We start from the raw sequence: 12,293 nt of genomic DNA, 5'->3' as shown, positions 1-12,293 counted from the left end.
TATGCGTGACTTTTCAATGTGACTGTTGATATACATACAGGAACTGACAGATGGACTGGCAACTACTGGCTGGTTACGGTTTGTTGCTCGTTGCTGTTGATATGTTGACGTTTGCTGACTGGATGTTGATGATGACTCAGTTGTGAGTCTGCTGCGTGGATGCTGGCCGGCTATGTCTTTTGAAAAACTATGATGATTGTGGGCAAGTAGTAAGTCGAAACGAGTCAACTTGAAGGAGACAGCTTGGACAAAACAAGTGAACAGCGGCAACTGGAAGATGGACGACCAGGCACCCTCACCACAAAATAATTAGCACTCAAAAGTAGGTTAAATCTACATTATACTATAAACCATACCTCGAAAGATAGGCGTTAGTGCTTTAAAAATAGTTAATACGCTGTGAAAGATAGTTAATAGTCTTTAAAGACAGTTAACAAACCTTTGAAGATAGTAAAAAAAGAAAACCTATTACTTTAGGTATGGTTTACAGTATAAGGGGTTAGCTTACTTACTGTGCTAATCATTTCGTGGGGAGGGTGCCAGGTAACAAACAGCACCTTGGGAGGGCAAAATGAGATGGAATGGCCAGAAATCGTGAATGGGGAGGCGGTTGGAGCAGGTAGCGAATAAGGGGGCTGTTTGAAAAGAGAGCACTCGGAAGAAGACCATGGAGGAAAGAACAGCCACAGAAGTAACCAGAGTGTAGCAGATCAGAGCAAGGACGAGTCAATACCCAGAACAGCAGATAGCACAAGGCTGCAACAAGAGCAAGGTATGTAGAAGTAGGCAAACATACACATTGCCTTACCACCACCTCTCATAATGCTCACTCAACCCACCATTGCATTTCGGAGCAACTCACCATACATCAAAGCAATCTACCTGCCATGAAGCCTACTTTGATCCTATCATCTCTGTTTACCTCAACTACTCGTGAGACTAACCTTCCCCAACCGTCTAGAATTTCCTCATACCTTCTACGCTACCAACATCTCAATAAACACACAAAGTCTACTCTTCAATTTTGTTCATGGTCCTTCTGCTATGAGCTATTTCAACTCGCCGAACAAGTTTACATGGAGCTTACCAACCTGGGTCAGATAGCCTAGGCAACCATCTGTTTCCAAATCGGAGACATCACACCACACCACAGTTGCCTTGCGCAAAGTCCATCGGAGAAGCTACCTGGACTGGTGGAAGAACGAGGCTCATCAGGCATCTGCTTTACAGTGGAAATAGTTGGAAGCGAATGCATCAGCAACATATTCTTGAAAGCTTGTCCCGTGTCACGAAGCAGTCAGGAGACAAAAGGTGTGAGAGTATCACTTACGAGAGCAGTCACCAACAGTACCACATACTATCTCAGTCACAAAAACTTCTGTCAAAGATAGTCACGCCAGAGAAATCAGGAGCACAAGTTCATAGGGTTTAATTGAGTCTATAAGAACACAATGAACCGGAAAGGTCAAGGGGAATCGTCAAAAAACAACTAGTTATTTCCTTCCAAGGAGACCAGATACTGAACGACAAATAACATTGCCTGGTCCGCTGACAAAGCTGACGACCGGCTTCCCAAGTAAAAAACCATAGAAAAGACAGAAAAAGAAAAATGAGAATCCGATGAAATCCCCTCCCCAATGTCCATTACAATGGGGGATAATGTGCCGTACGACGAAGCCGATTGCCTATTATTTTTTTGGTTGGTTTACTCCTGAGCACCAATTTTACTCCTTTGCACCTAGTTGCAAAGCCAATTGCTTCCAATGATCACGCTCAGCAGAGAGCTTCTCAATCTTCTCCTCAAGCTCATCCAAGCGAGCGGCCTTGCGCTCCCGAGACTTGCGAGCCGCAAGAGTGTTGCGAGCACGCTTCATCGCGACTGTATCCGTGGGATCGTCGACAATGATGGGAGGAAGGGGCTTGTCGCGGCGGCGAGAGTTGACACCGGCGATGGAGGAGTGGCGGGTTGGTGGAGAAGTGCTTGACTTGCGACGATGTCCCGATGCCGGCGACTTGACTTCGAGTTCCTCGGCGGTAATTACTGGGGACTGTTCAGGCTTAGGCCCAACAAGCGCCTCCTTGGGGGCTTCTGGTTCCGTGTTGGTTGTTGGGAAAAGGGGGAACCAGTTGTCCGGGTTGGAGTCAAAATCACCACCTCCTCCAAAGTGAGGAGAGGTCTCATAGCTGTCGCAGAAATCGGGGGAACCGTTATACAGCGATGGCGAAGTCAAAGCGGTGAAAGCAGTGGAGTTGGGTGCTGACATGAAGGGCTCGTTCATCATGAGCTCTTGAGGAGAGACGGTGGCCAGGTTTTGCCCCGTGCTCGAGACGCTGGAGCTCAGATCGAAGACAGTCGGGAGAGCTGGCGACGAGTACGTGGTAGACGCACCGCCCTCAAAGGCGGTGAAGTCGTCCAAATCCAGGTCTGATCTCATGTGTGAGCCTCTGTGGCGAGCAAGGTGGTGTTGCAGAGTGAAATTACCTTGAATGTTCATCTTGCCTGGTGGCACGCCGCCGGGACCTTGTGGAAACAGAGGAACGGGTGGGCGGTGCTGGCGTTGCTTGGGAATGTTCAAAGCAACAGACGAAGATGGAGCGGACGAGGCGTAGAACTGTTGCGGCGATGGGCGCGAGTTCTGTGTAGTAAACCGATTGGTGAATGCCGATGAAGTCGTGGAGTGGCCGGTTGCCTGGATGATGTTCGCAACTCGCTGATTCTGCAGTGATGGCGATGGGATCTGCTGCGGGAAGAGCGGCTGATTACGATATTGCTGTGGTTGATTTACACCTCCGTGGGCAGAAGGTTGCGATGTAGTACGGCTACTATGTGGACGATGATTGATCGGCGAATCGAACAAGACGAAGTCCTGTTGGGGCAAGCTGAGATTCTGTGGGGGCTGTTGATGCGCGGAATGTGCCGGCAGGCTCGAGGTACTGGAGGGAGTCCATGATGACTGATGTGAATCCGTGGTGAAGACTGAAAAGTCTGGGCCGGGAATGGCGGTGGTGGGATGTGAACCGGAGCGCGAGCTGGAAAGCTGGGTGCTGTAGTTCAGTTCAACCTGTGAAGGTAGAGCTGAAGGGGGGGGTTGAGAGGGGAGATTGTTAAAATTCTTAAAAGAAGAAATGTTGACGAGGCTCAAAGAGCAGTTCCGACGAGGGGAGGGGGTGATTTAACGCATCTTGGTAGATGCCTTGGGTTGTTTTGAAAATTGGTTGTTGTGAGTGGTTTGGTGAGAGAAAGAGAAAGCAGGACGGAAAAGTGGGCGCAGAGGACGTTTTAATCAGGCAGCGAACTGCCTGGGCAAGCAAAGTGGACGCCCCACCCCGACGCCTGCCCCAGGCCGCAGAGGCTTCCAAGGCGGCAGCGCGGTGGGATCTGCCATCTGATTGGCTGCGCCGACGGTCAGCCGAAAAGGGCAAGTGTGAGTCACAAACTTGAGGACCGACCGGCTCCAAAAAAAACCGCAGCCTTGACAGCGTTGCAGACTGCGGGGTTCCAAACCGCGTAGCGTCGCTGCTAGTTTTGAAGCCCAGCTTTGGCTTCAACACATTCGCGAAAGCTGATCTCCCATTGGGTTTGTGTCGGATTCGTTAGCTGACACAAATTTCATAGGAGCCAGTCTTCCTCGCACCTTCTTCAGCTTCTCCCGACATATAGACTCCAATCAAGCCCCAAGATGGTCCATTTGAATATTCTGTACCGTGGTACACTCTGGTGTAGCACTGCCCCACAGTGGATCTCATCACAAGGCTCCCATCCAATAACACGGGACCAGTGGGATTTGGGCCCACTCTGCCTTTCCGGTTGAACTGCAGCAAAAGAGCGACGCTCGGACGGGCTTACGCCGGCGGCACGGTTCAAGGTGTCTGCCAGGCCTCCCAAGGGCGCGGTGGGCTTGACATGTCAAAAATTTGACATGGAACCCGACAGCAACAAGAAGATTCGTAGAGCACACCGATAACTAGACACATATGAGCTGTGAGAAAAGAGCCGCATGGAACTGCAATGAATTATTGCAAATCGTCCATGTGGACATGTGGGTAATTTCCATGGGGGCGCACAAGGCAGGGCTGCGTAACCGTCAAGGGACCGACTGCCCGGACGCGCAACGCCTTGCGAAGTGCTTGCATGTGTAACATCGTCCAATTGTTGAAGAGCCGCTAGGACCGCGCAGCTACGGTGGTAGTCCTATCGACTTGCGGTCCTTTCTCCCGGCTGAAGAAGAAAAGGAAACGTTTCCAGACAGATGTCCTCGAGGGCTGTGAAGATTGGGCAACAACAGCGAGGCGGTCGGTCGCACAGCATCAAGATGGAAAAACAGCAGCCCTACACTACATTCGAGGCACAAGACACGACTCCACCTCAAAGCCCACCCACATCTGGATATATTGATGATAGCACACACAAGACCTCTGCAGTTCCCTTTCTCTTACAACAAGCTCACCTCTTCTTTTTGCGCCGTCGAATCAAAACCCCCAATTGCTTTGCTGACCACTTGCAACCGTTGTGTTGAATAGCAATTGAGTTTTGTGAGTCACTCGCTTCGGCTAATTCCACCTAGCCCTGCCCTTGCAGGGTTTCGTATGCAAAATCCACCTTATCCACTTCAACCAACCAACCCCACCTTCAAAACTTTTTTGTTCAGAATCCAGCTCCAGGAAAATGGAGATGCGGGACGATGGCGCCATCGGCTGAAACTTGAGAAACTTTGCAGAGATCCCACTGTGATATCCTCAATTGTGGAGGATGGGACTGTGATTTGAGTGGAATACTCCATAAATCCCGGTGGCATTGAGGAGGCCACAGGAAGGAAAAAAAAAAAAAAAACTCCTTTGGGGAAATATCCGGTTTCTCTAACCACAACAAGCGGATGTGGGATGGGATGGATGGATTCAAAACTGCACGTCAGCACTTATCAGCCATCATCAAAAAGTGATCGACAACATGGAACCTTGCAGTGAAAAAAATGACGCTTCTGGGTTTCCAGGCATGTTCCCTAACAGCTGGAAAATCTCAAGGGAAACCTGCGGAGTTTCTTGGCCAGCGCCGAGGTGAAGATGAGGTTCTTAGCCGGCCGAGACCCGGCCGAGATCCGGCCCCACCTCCGATGTCTCCGGGTTTTGGGGGTACGGCACGGCATGCCGCGGCACGTTTTCTGCTTCCTTTGTATTCCGAGGCTGGGCTACTTTGTAAATGGTGATGAGACAATGCCGGGGAGATTCAGGGGAAGAAATGTGCTCTTGCAGGCTAGTAGGTACATCTGCCATGTGAAGAAACGGGAGCCTAGTCAGTCTTTGAAGTAGATTAGGTTCATGAAAGCTCGAGCCAACTTATACAAAGCTTGTCGCGGGGTCCCAAGCTCTCGGGATTCAAGGGCCAGGCCCGGGCTGTGCTATGGGGTTCGGATGGAACCAAACGTTAACTCCAGCGTCGACAAAAGATTGTTTCACGTTTTTTGAAGGCTAGTGCTCGTGTTCGCGATCCACGTTTGACAACATCTCATGAGAGTCCTAGTATTTTGACCCTACCCAACCTTTTTCTATGATGATGGTCACTATCCTAGATCCAAACCAATGCTACGCCCAAGGCATCATGATATTCATACAACCCAACACCCACCACACAACTTCCCTCACTCCCCCCTCACAGTCCCCCTCCTCTGCACCTCCTGCGCAGGCGCCATCTGTTCCGCATCATCTTCGGCCCCCTCCTCCCTCATAATCTCCCCCTTCCTCCTCACCGCCTTCCACCCTCTCTCCCCCTTCTCAGCCATCTTCTGCGCCTCCTCTAACCACCTCTTCCACTGCTTCGTCTTCGGCATCGCCCCGCTCCTCTTCACCCACGCCACCTGCCCCTTCGTCTCCCTGATCGCATACCACATCGTCCTCGTAAAACTAGGAATCTCATCATCCTCCAACTGATCCTTCTCCCACTTATCCTTCCCCTCCGGAAAAGCATGCGCCCCCTTTGAGTCCTCCTTGGTCACATCCCGAACGGTATACCTCCTATCCACATCCCAAAACCTCTTCTCCTCCACCAACCCCATCATCCAATACAGCCCGTTCAAACAGATATAACCCCCCCCAATCAGCACCTGACTGTTCCACCCGCAGTTCCCCAGCAACACCACGCTCACCATCAGCAGCACCATCCCCAACCCCATGTACAGCCTGTACAGATCGCTCTCCACCACATACTTGCACTCCTCCGTCCCGGAATACAGTTCCCGCGCCACTTCCTCGGTGCATTTGATCAGCAGAAACGCCCCCTCCCTCGTCCTGATCACGACATCCCCCTCGGGCACCTTGCCCGAAGTGGTCCTGTTCATGAGAACAGGCTTCCACAGTGAGGCGTAGCAAACCACCGACGAGGCCAGCGACATCAATACTATGGCCAGAATGGCCGTGCCGTCTTCCCAGAGGGCGGAGAGGATGATGATTGCCAGTGTGAGGGCAAATGAAAAAATCGAAAGTAGGTGCACGGGGGAGCATAACGTTGCCGGGACGGAGGGTCTGATGGTTGATGTTCGGTGATGGGGGAGGTGGTGGGGGTGGTTATTATCAGAGGTTGTGAGCGTGGTGGTGGAGGAGCCGCCTCGTTCGAGGTCGTCGTCTGCCGCTGCTGTGGCGAACCGAACAGTGGGTTTACAGATGGGTGGTTTTTCGGTTGGGTTGGCGTTGGCTGGGCTGAAGAAGCTTGGTCGGGAGGGGGTGAGGACTGTGGTGGTATCAGTGGTAGGTTTGATATGCGGTGCTGTTGGTTTTTGCTGCCCTCTCCAGCCTCTTCTCCACCAGTTGCTGCCCTTGGTGGAGGTGGTAAGTCTCCCCTTTTCCTCTCTTGTTTTGCCCGCTTTGATGGCTTCCAAAGCTTCCTTCGTGTGCTTGATCTCGAGGACTTTGAAGGAGAAGGGCTTCATCTCGTCGAGGGGTTGTAGGATGTTTGCGAAGAAACCTACCGTGTCGAGTACCACCCCGCTGTGTACGCCTGTCATTTTGGCGTTGGCTTCTGGGAGTCGTTGAGGCCGCACTGGTTTGAGGAGGGCTTGAGGGGCGGGAATAATACGTGGGAGGAGGCAGAGACGGGATGCTGTGAGGGTTTGGGCGTGTTCAGCGACGCTGGACTCGCCGATGATGGCGAGGAGGGTGATGACGTCGAAGCGCCAACCTGGAAGATCTTGACGGCCGTATGGGAACCTTTGTTGAAAGTTAGTTACTCTGTTAAGGTAAGTTCTGAAGGGATTCGAGGGAAATACATACCAAGCAAGCGCTCCCGTGGGAGCATCCTCATCCAGATGCAGCGGAAGGCTGGACATGGCGATGATGCTGTCCAGAATAACGTATAATACAGGCGCTCAACGTCTCCTAGATACGACTCTGAAGAGTAAGAGTAAAAGAGAACCTTGACGAGACCGACACTGTATTTGTTTACAATTATTCAGAGAGAAGGAAAAAGTTCGTCACGCGGCCACATCGTCGACGCTCGAAACACCCAGTCAGGAATGATTGAAGGCTCAGCTCTAGTTCAGCTTGGCGCAAACAATCTAGGTGCACCGTATGGTAGCTGTGCGTTACACCTGTCTCGCCAATCGGTGGGGTGAAAACAGGCAATAGAAGCGACGATTGGAAAATACGTGTGTGAGAGAAACGCCCGACGAGTAAGGCAAACTTTGAGGTTGTTCGCTGGCGGTTTCACCGACACCTAGACATAAGACAAAAAGAAAAACGCTGCTGACTTCAGTCTATGTGCTAAATGAAGAAGATGAAACGAAGGTAAGCTGTAGTGGATTTAATACCACATCTTCAACCAGGGGTTTCATATTCCTTCGTCCCTGGACATTTCAGCCTGGTCCAGCTCCACGGCAGCGGTACCCAGTGATAGTAAGATCTCAGAAGGCCCAAAAACGGGAGCGGAGCGGGTGGAAAAGGCCCCTGCATAGAATGCATTCTCTAACCATCCACCCCGAGAATGATCTTTCATGTCCTGGAAACGAAGTCGATTGTTTACCGTAGAGCCTCTGCGGCGCGCTTACAAGCCTTGATTTGGACCCAGTCTATCGCCGACCTTGTCCAATTACGCTGACACACATTCCTCAGGTGGAACAATAGTGTAGGCTTCTTGTTGTAGGAAAGGGAAATCCCCCCCCCGGTCGTTCCCCCTTCACTTTCCTGAGGGATGGTGGGATGGGAACTATGTAATGCGAGCGATGTTGCCTGAGTGGTTGAAGTCGTAACCTCGCGCACGTCTCAGCCCCCCCTCAGCCTGATGGGTGATGGATAGGTGGATGGCTTGGTCCGCAAATCCGAGCGAAGGTGCAAACATGATGCAGCCAACAGTTGTATGGCAATGTAAATGCGGGGCGGCCTAAAATGGAGACGTACCTGATTTGACGGACTGCTCATGAGGCTCTGGCAGCCTGATCGCTTTGTCGATAACAGGCGTGAGAGATCAGGTGGGAATTGAGTAAAGGTTGACAGTGACAAAGGGAAGAGGGCCGAAGAAAGGAGAAAAGTTTGATCTGTCATCTCAGTCATCCGGGTATCCCCTTGAAACTGGTTGCTGGCTGTGAGAAATGACCAAGGTGAAGTTGAGGTGAGTAATGCCATAAACTCCAAATCCATTTCCATTGTCCCCGTCAACCGTTGTTTTGCCCGTCTAACAACCCAGTGTGTAACTCGCCCAGTAAACCAGCCCAGTAAACCCATGAACCAACCCTGCCTCCTAAGAAGGACTCACGAATGTGACATGTATCGCTTCTTCCATCCCGACCCCCAAACATGGCCTCGCGGCCCGTGAGCAGAGCCTGTCATAAACAAAGAAGGCCCAGAAAATCTTAATCTGTTCCCAAACATGGTATCATCATCGTCATATACCCCCTGTGCCCTGTCCTACCGTTTAAATCCCGTTTATGACCGTGAACCATGACATGATTGCAAAACAAACCCCAACCAGACACATTGCTGTCTTTGTCATATACCTGTCATATTCTACCGCCCGAAACCTTTCTTCCTGTTTCTCCATGTCTCTACTGGCCCTGGGAGAGGCCAAGAATCATGGGCCGGGCATAGCAGCTGTCTTTTTCTCGTTTCCAGCCACCCCCAAGGTAGCCTCGCCGTCTCTTCGCTGTTGCGGTTGGTCAAATTCACCCTTGACAATCCTCAGACAAAACTTCTCCCACATGTGGAGCCAAGCGGTATGCACCTTTTCCCTCTCCTTTGCATCCATGCACGAGTGCTCAAGACTCCACTCAATCAGCTGCCGAAGTCCATGGAGCGTCATGTCTGCCTTTCCTGCCAGTACTTGGTAAAAGTCGTGTGATAATCGCGATCTAGAGCACGTCAGCATACCTGGCGAGAGACAATATCAAAGGAAACCTACCTAAATAGTGTCCCGTTGTCGGTGCTCACAGTGCAGTGGACATTATTAGCCAGCAGGTTGTACACAGAGTGCCCGCTTATTCTCGGCGTGAGTCCCAGTATCTCGTTCGATATTGGGCACACTTCCACACAGATGCTGTGTTGTTTCATCTGCTCCATAATAAAAGGATGCCGCGGCAGGGCAAACCCGTGGCCAATCCGCTTGGACCCGAGCAGGAGAGCATCAAGCAGGTTTCTGTCCGTCTCATCGCCATGATCCAGAGTCTCACCGCAGTGCAACAAAAGCGGTATGGAGGTTCCTGCTAGCCGACAGGCTTTCTGGAATCGAAGCAGCTGCTTTGTGAAATAATGTAAGGGGTGACCTTTGCCTTCTTCGCCAACCAAGTCAAAACCGGCAATGTAGTTTGAGTACTTCTCTTTGAGCTTGAACTCGAGACACTCGTGAAGCGACTCTTCCACCTGCTCGGTGTCGAATGACCGTGGCGTGCAATAGATGATCTTGAGCCCCTGAACTACTTTTCGTTGATGCTGGCGTTGGAATTTCTCGTATTGATCGATAATCAGATCTGTGATTCCTTCATTGTCAAGTTTTTTGGACCCGTCATCTTCCCATACTTGGTTTGTCGACATGAAATTCACACGGATCTCGGCGTACTGGATGTTGTCATCGGCGAACTCCTCTAAGCAATGGCGTGTATATCTTGCGTATGCACTTTTATAGTTGAAGAGGCCCTTCATCATTTGCGTTCTCGCGTTGAACTTTTCCCATGCCCTGTACTGCTGGTTAGCAATGGTTTCACAAGGAAACGGAGTCTACGTACCCTTTTGCTGTTTGAAGCAAACCGTGGGCCTCCTCTTCTTCAAAGACCAGCTTGTTTTGTAGCCATTTATCAACTCTGTCAACGTCCTCCTGGGCGTACCTCCGACGGAATTCTTCCCGAAACCTAGAGAACTGCATCACAGTCCTGTTTTGGTAAGCGGCATCAAAAATATTGCCCTCGCCTCGCTCCTTCACTGCCGCTTCGTTCATAATACTGAATTGTACCCGGCATCGATCCAAAGCGGTCCGGTCTACCTGCCCCTTGTCATTCACCAGTGGCATGTTGCACCAAATATACATGCGGGTCATCTCCTTCGCAATATCAAGTAAAAAGTTTGGTAATAGGTTAGCGTTGAAGTGAATATGAAGATGAGCACCTTTGGGCATGGCGCGGAAGAGACTGAAAAGTTGGGTTTGTTGAATTAAGTCGATGTTGGAAAGGAAATGATCTCCGTAGAAACGAGGATGCTCCTGGCCCTGAAACCCCTGCCTGGGCGGAGCTGGCGTGTAATAGCGTTCGATGTCGTCCTTTTTGAGAGCCTGAAGCTTAGCGTTGGCCTTGATCTCGAGCACCGAAGCGTTGATCCTGCAGGTATTCTCAAACGAAAGTGCATCTTCGTGGTCCTTGAGTGCCTTCCGTAGCTCGTCATACGTCGTGATAGTTCCCTCAATGTCCTTATCTGCTGCGTCAAAGAACTCTCTCGGAGCTGAGAGCGTCACATTTCTTGAAGAACTCCGTAACGACCATGGTTTTGGTTTCTTTGTTTCTTCAGACGTCCGTCCAGTGAAAGCATGAAGCTGATCTGTGAGACAGGGGCTTGATGAATCGATTTCTGGATTCCGTCTTCTTGCAGCAGCCTCCATTGGCCCAACGCAGTCATACTGAGCCATCCAGCCTTCACCTCGAGTTCCATTACCATTAGACACCCCGTTGAGCCGAGTACAGGACTCAGCGCCAGAGCCTTGAGCCTTTCTTACAGCCATGCTTCTTGCGCTAGCTTCACTCACAACGTCGGGCCTGTGGACGAACAGGTCAGCCATCGATCTTGTAAACCAGCGCCGTGTAGGTGATATTGACTGAGTGCGGGTGCGTTTCTTCGGGGACTTGCATATTATTTTTTTCAGCATCGCTGTCAGACTCGACCGTGTCTATGCTGCAAGTTATACCCATGTGGACCTCGCTTGCCACCATGAATCGCCTTGATGAGTGTTGATGAAAGAAAAGACAGTTGGTTGTGTGAATGAGGTGAGTGAGATGGCGGGGTGAGATTTGGAGAGCGAGCTGAATGAACTCACAGCCGCCAGGCGGGCACGAGGAGGATGGATGCCTTTTGGCTGATGGCGGGGGGGACCTGAGCGCGCAGGCGGTGATGTCACGCGGGGACGGCCAGACCAGGCCGGAGGGAACTGATGAAGGTATTCACAGTCACCGGGTCGGTCACCGGCATGGTGAGGGAGTTGGACGGGTTTTAGCAAAGAAGCGAAATGCTAACACCATCCGCCATCCGAGTAAATCGCCAACGGCCAACGGAATGACCAGGTTCCAACAGCCCAGAGGCGCGGGGAACTTCGCGACAGTGAGCGCGCCCTGGGTGAGAGCCCTACGGCGGCACAACCGACAAGGGTACTTTGGGTACTTGCAGTGCCACTTTCGACCCACTGTTTTCTGAAATGGACAGTCCCCATTGGCTACCGACGATAAGGCTGACTGATTGGCTCTCTCTCATGACAGAGCCAAGAGTTGTGGCCCTGTCCCTGTCCCTTTTTGTCCTTCACCCAACACATCTCAAAGCTTACCACGTGGAGAGACGCTCGTGGTCTTACAACACATGGTTGCTTCGGCTTGATCATACACTATCATTTCAATGCCTCAATCTACCATAAAATGATGTTCTCATCCCAGATGAACCGCTCTGGGAGGACGCCGTCCCATACCAGCATCAACACGGGACCCGAATCTCCAACCCAGTGCTAAATTCCGAAGGGCGGTATCTAATTCCTCCGCATTGCCTCATCGCCCTCATAACTACGGATTAGGCATTTCCACCCCATCGAGTTTGAGGAAATGGATCTTGGCAGGCTTTTCGCTAAAGCC

At 51.3% G+C, this 12,293-nt stretch overlaps 3 protein-coding genes across 3 annotated transcripts; all 3 read right to left on the bottom strand.

Annotated features, from left to right (window-relative positions):
* Window positions 1-1,098: 1,098 nt before the first annotated feature.
* Window positions 1,099-3,557, bottom strand: GCN4 (General control protein). Its single transcript, XM_062879050.1, has 3 exons — window positions 3,451-3,557; window positions 2,483-3,394; window positions 1,099-2,425 (listed from the first exon to the last, which is right to left on the bottom strand). The coding sequence occupies exons 2-3, from the start codon at window positions 2,493-2,495 to the stop codon at window positions 1,725-1,727; spliced, it is 714 nt and encodes a 237-aa protein (XP_062732469.1). The 5' UTR covers window positions 2,496-3,394; window positions 3,451-3,557; the 3' UTR covers window positions 1,099-1,724.
* Window positions 3,558-5,636: 2,079 nt separating this feature from the next.
* Window positions 5,637-7,316, bottom strand: QC761_407670 (uncharacterized protein; the record flags this gene model as incomplete). The annotated part of the gene is made up of 2 exons (XM_062879051.1): window positions 5,637-7,197; window positions 7,261-7,316. The coding sequence occupies 2 exons, from the start codon at window positions 7,314-7,316 to the stop codon at window positions 5,637-5,639; spliced, it is 1,617 nt and encodes a 538-aa protein (XP_062732468.1).
* Window positions 7,317-9,052: 1,736 nt separating this feature from the next.
* Window positions 9,053-11,781, bottom strand: QC761_407680 (uncharacterized protein; the record flags this gene model as incomplete). Its single annotated transcript, XM_062879052.1, has 3 exons — window positions 10,200-11,781; window positions 9,380-10,150; window positions 9,053-9,329 (listed from the first exon to the last, which is right to left on the bottom strand). The coding sequence occupies exons 1-3, from the start codon at window positions 11,324-11,326 to the stop codon at window positions 9,053-9,055; spliced, it is 2,175 nt and encodes a 724-aa protein (XP_062732467.1). The 5' UTR covers window positions 11,327-11,781.
* Between the last annotated feature and the right edge of the window lie 512 nt (window positions 11,782-12,293).

The sequence above is a fragment of the Podospora bellae-mahoneyi genome, chromosome 4, assembly GCF_035222275.1.
Source record: "Podospora bellae-mahoneyi strain CBS 112042 chromosome 4, whole genome shotgun sequence".
Taxonomy (NCBI): Eukaryota; Fungi; Ascomycota; class Sordariomycetes; order Sordariales; family Podosporaceae; genus Podospora; species Podospora bellae-mahoneyi.
This window is presented reverse-complemented; position numbering and strand designations above follow the sequence as displayed.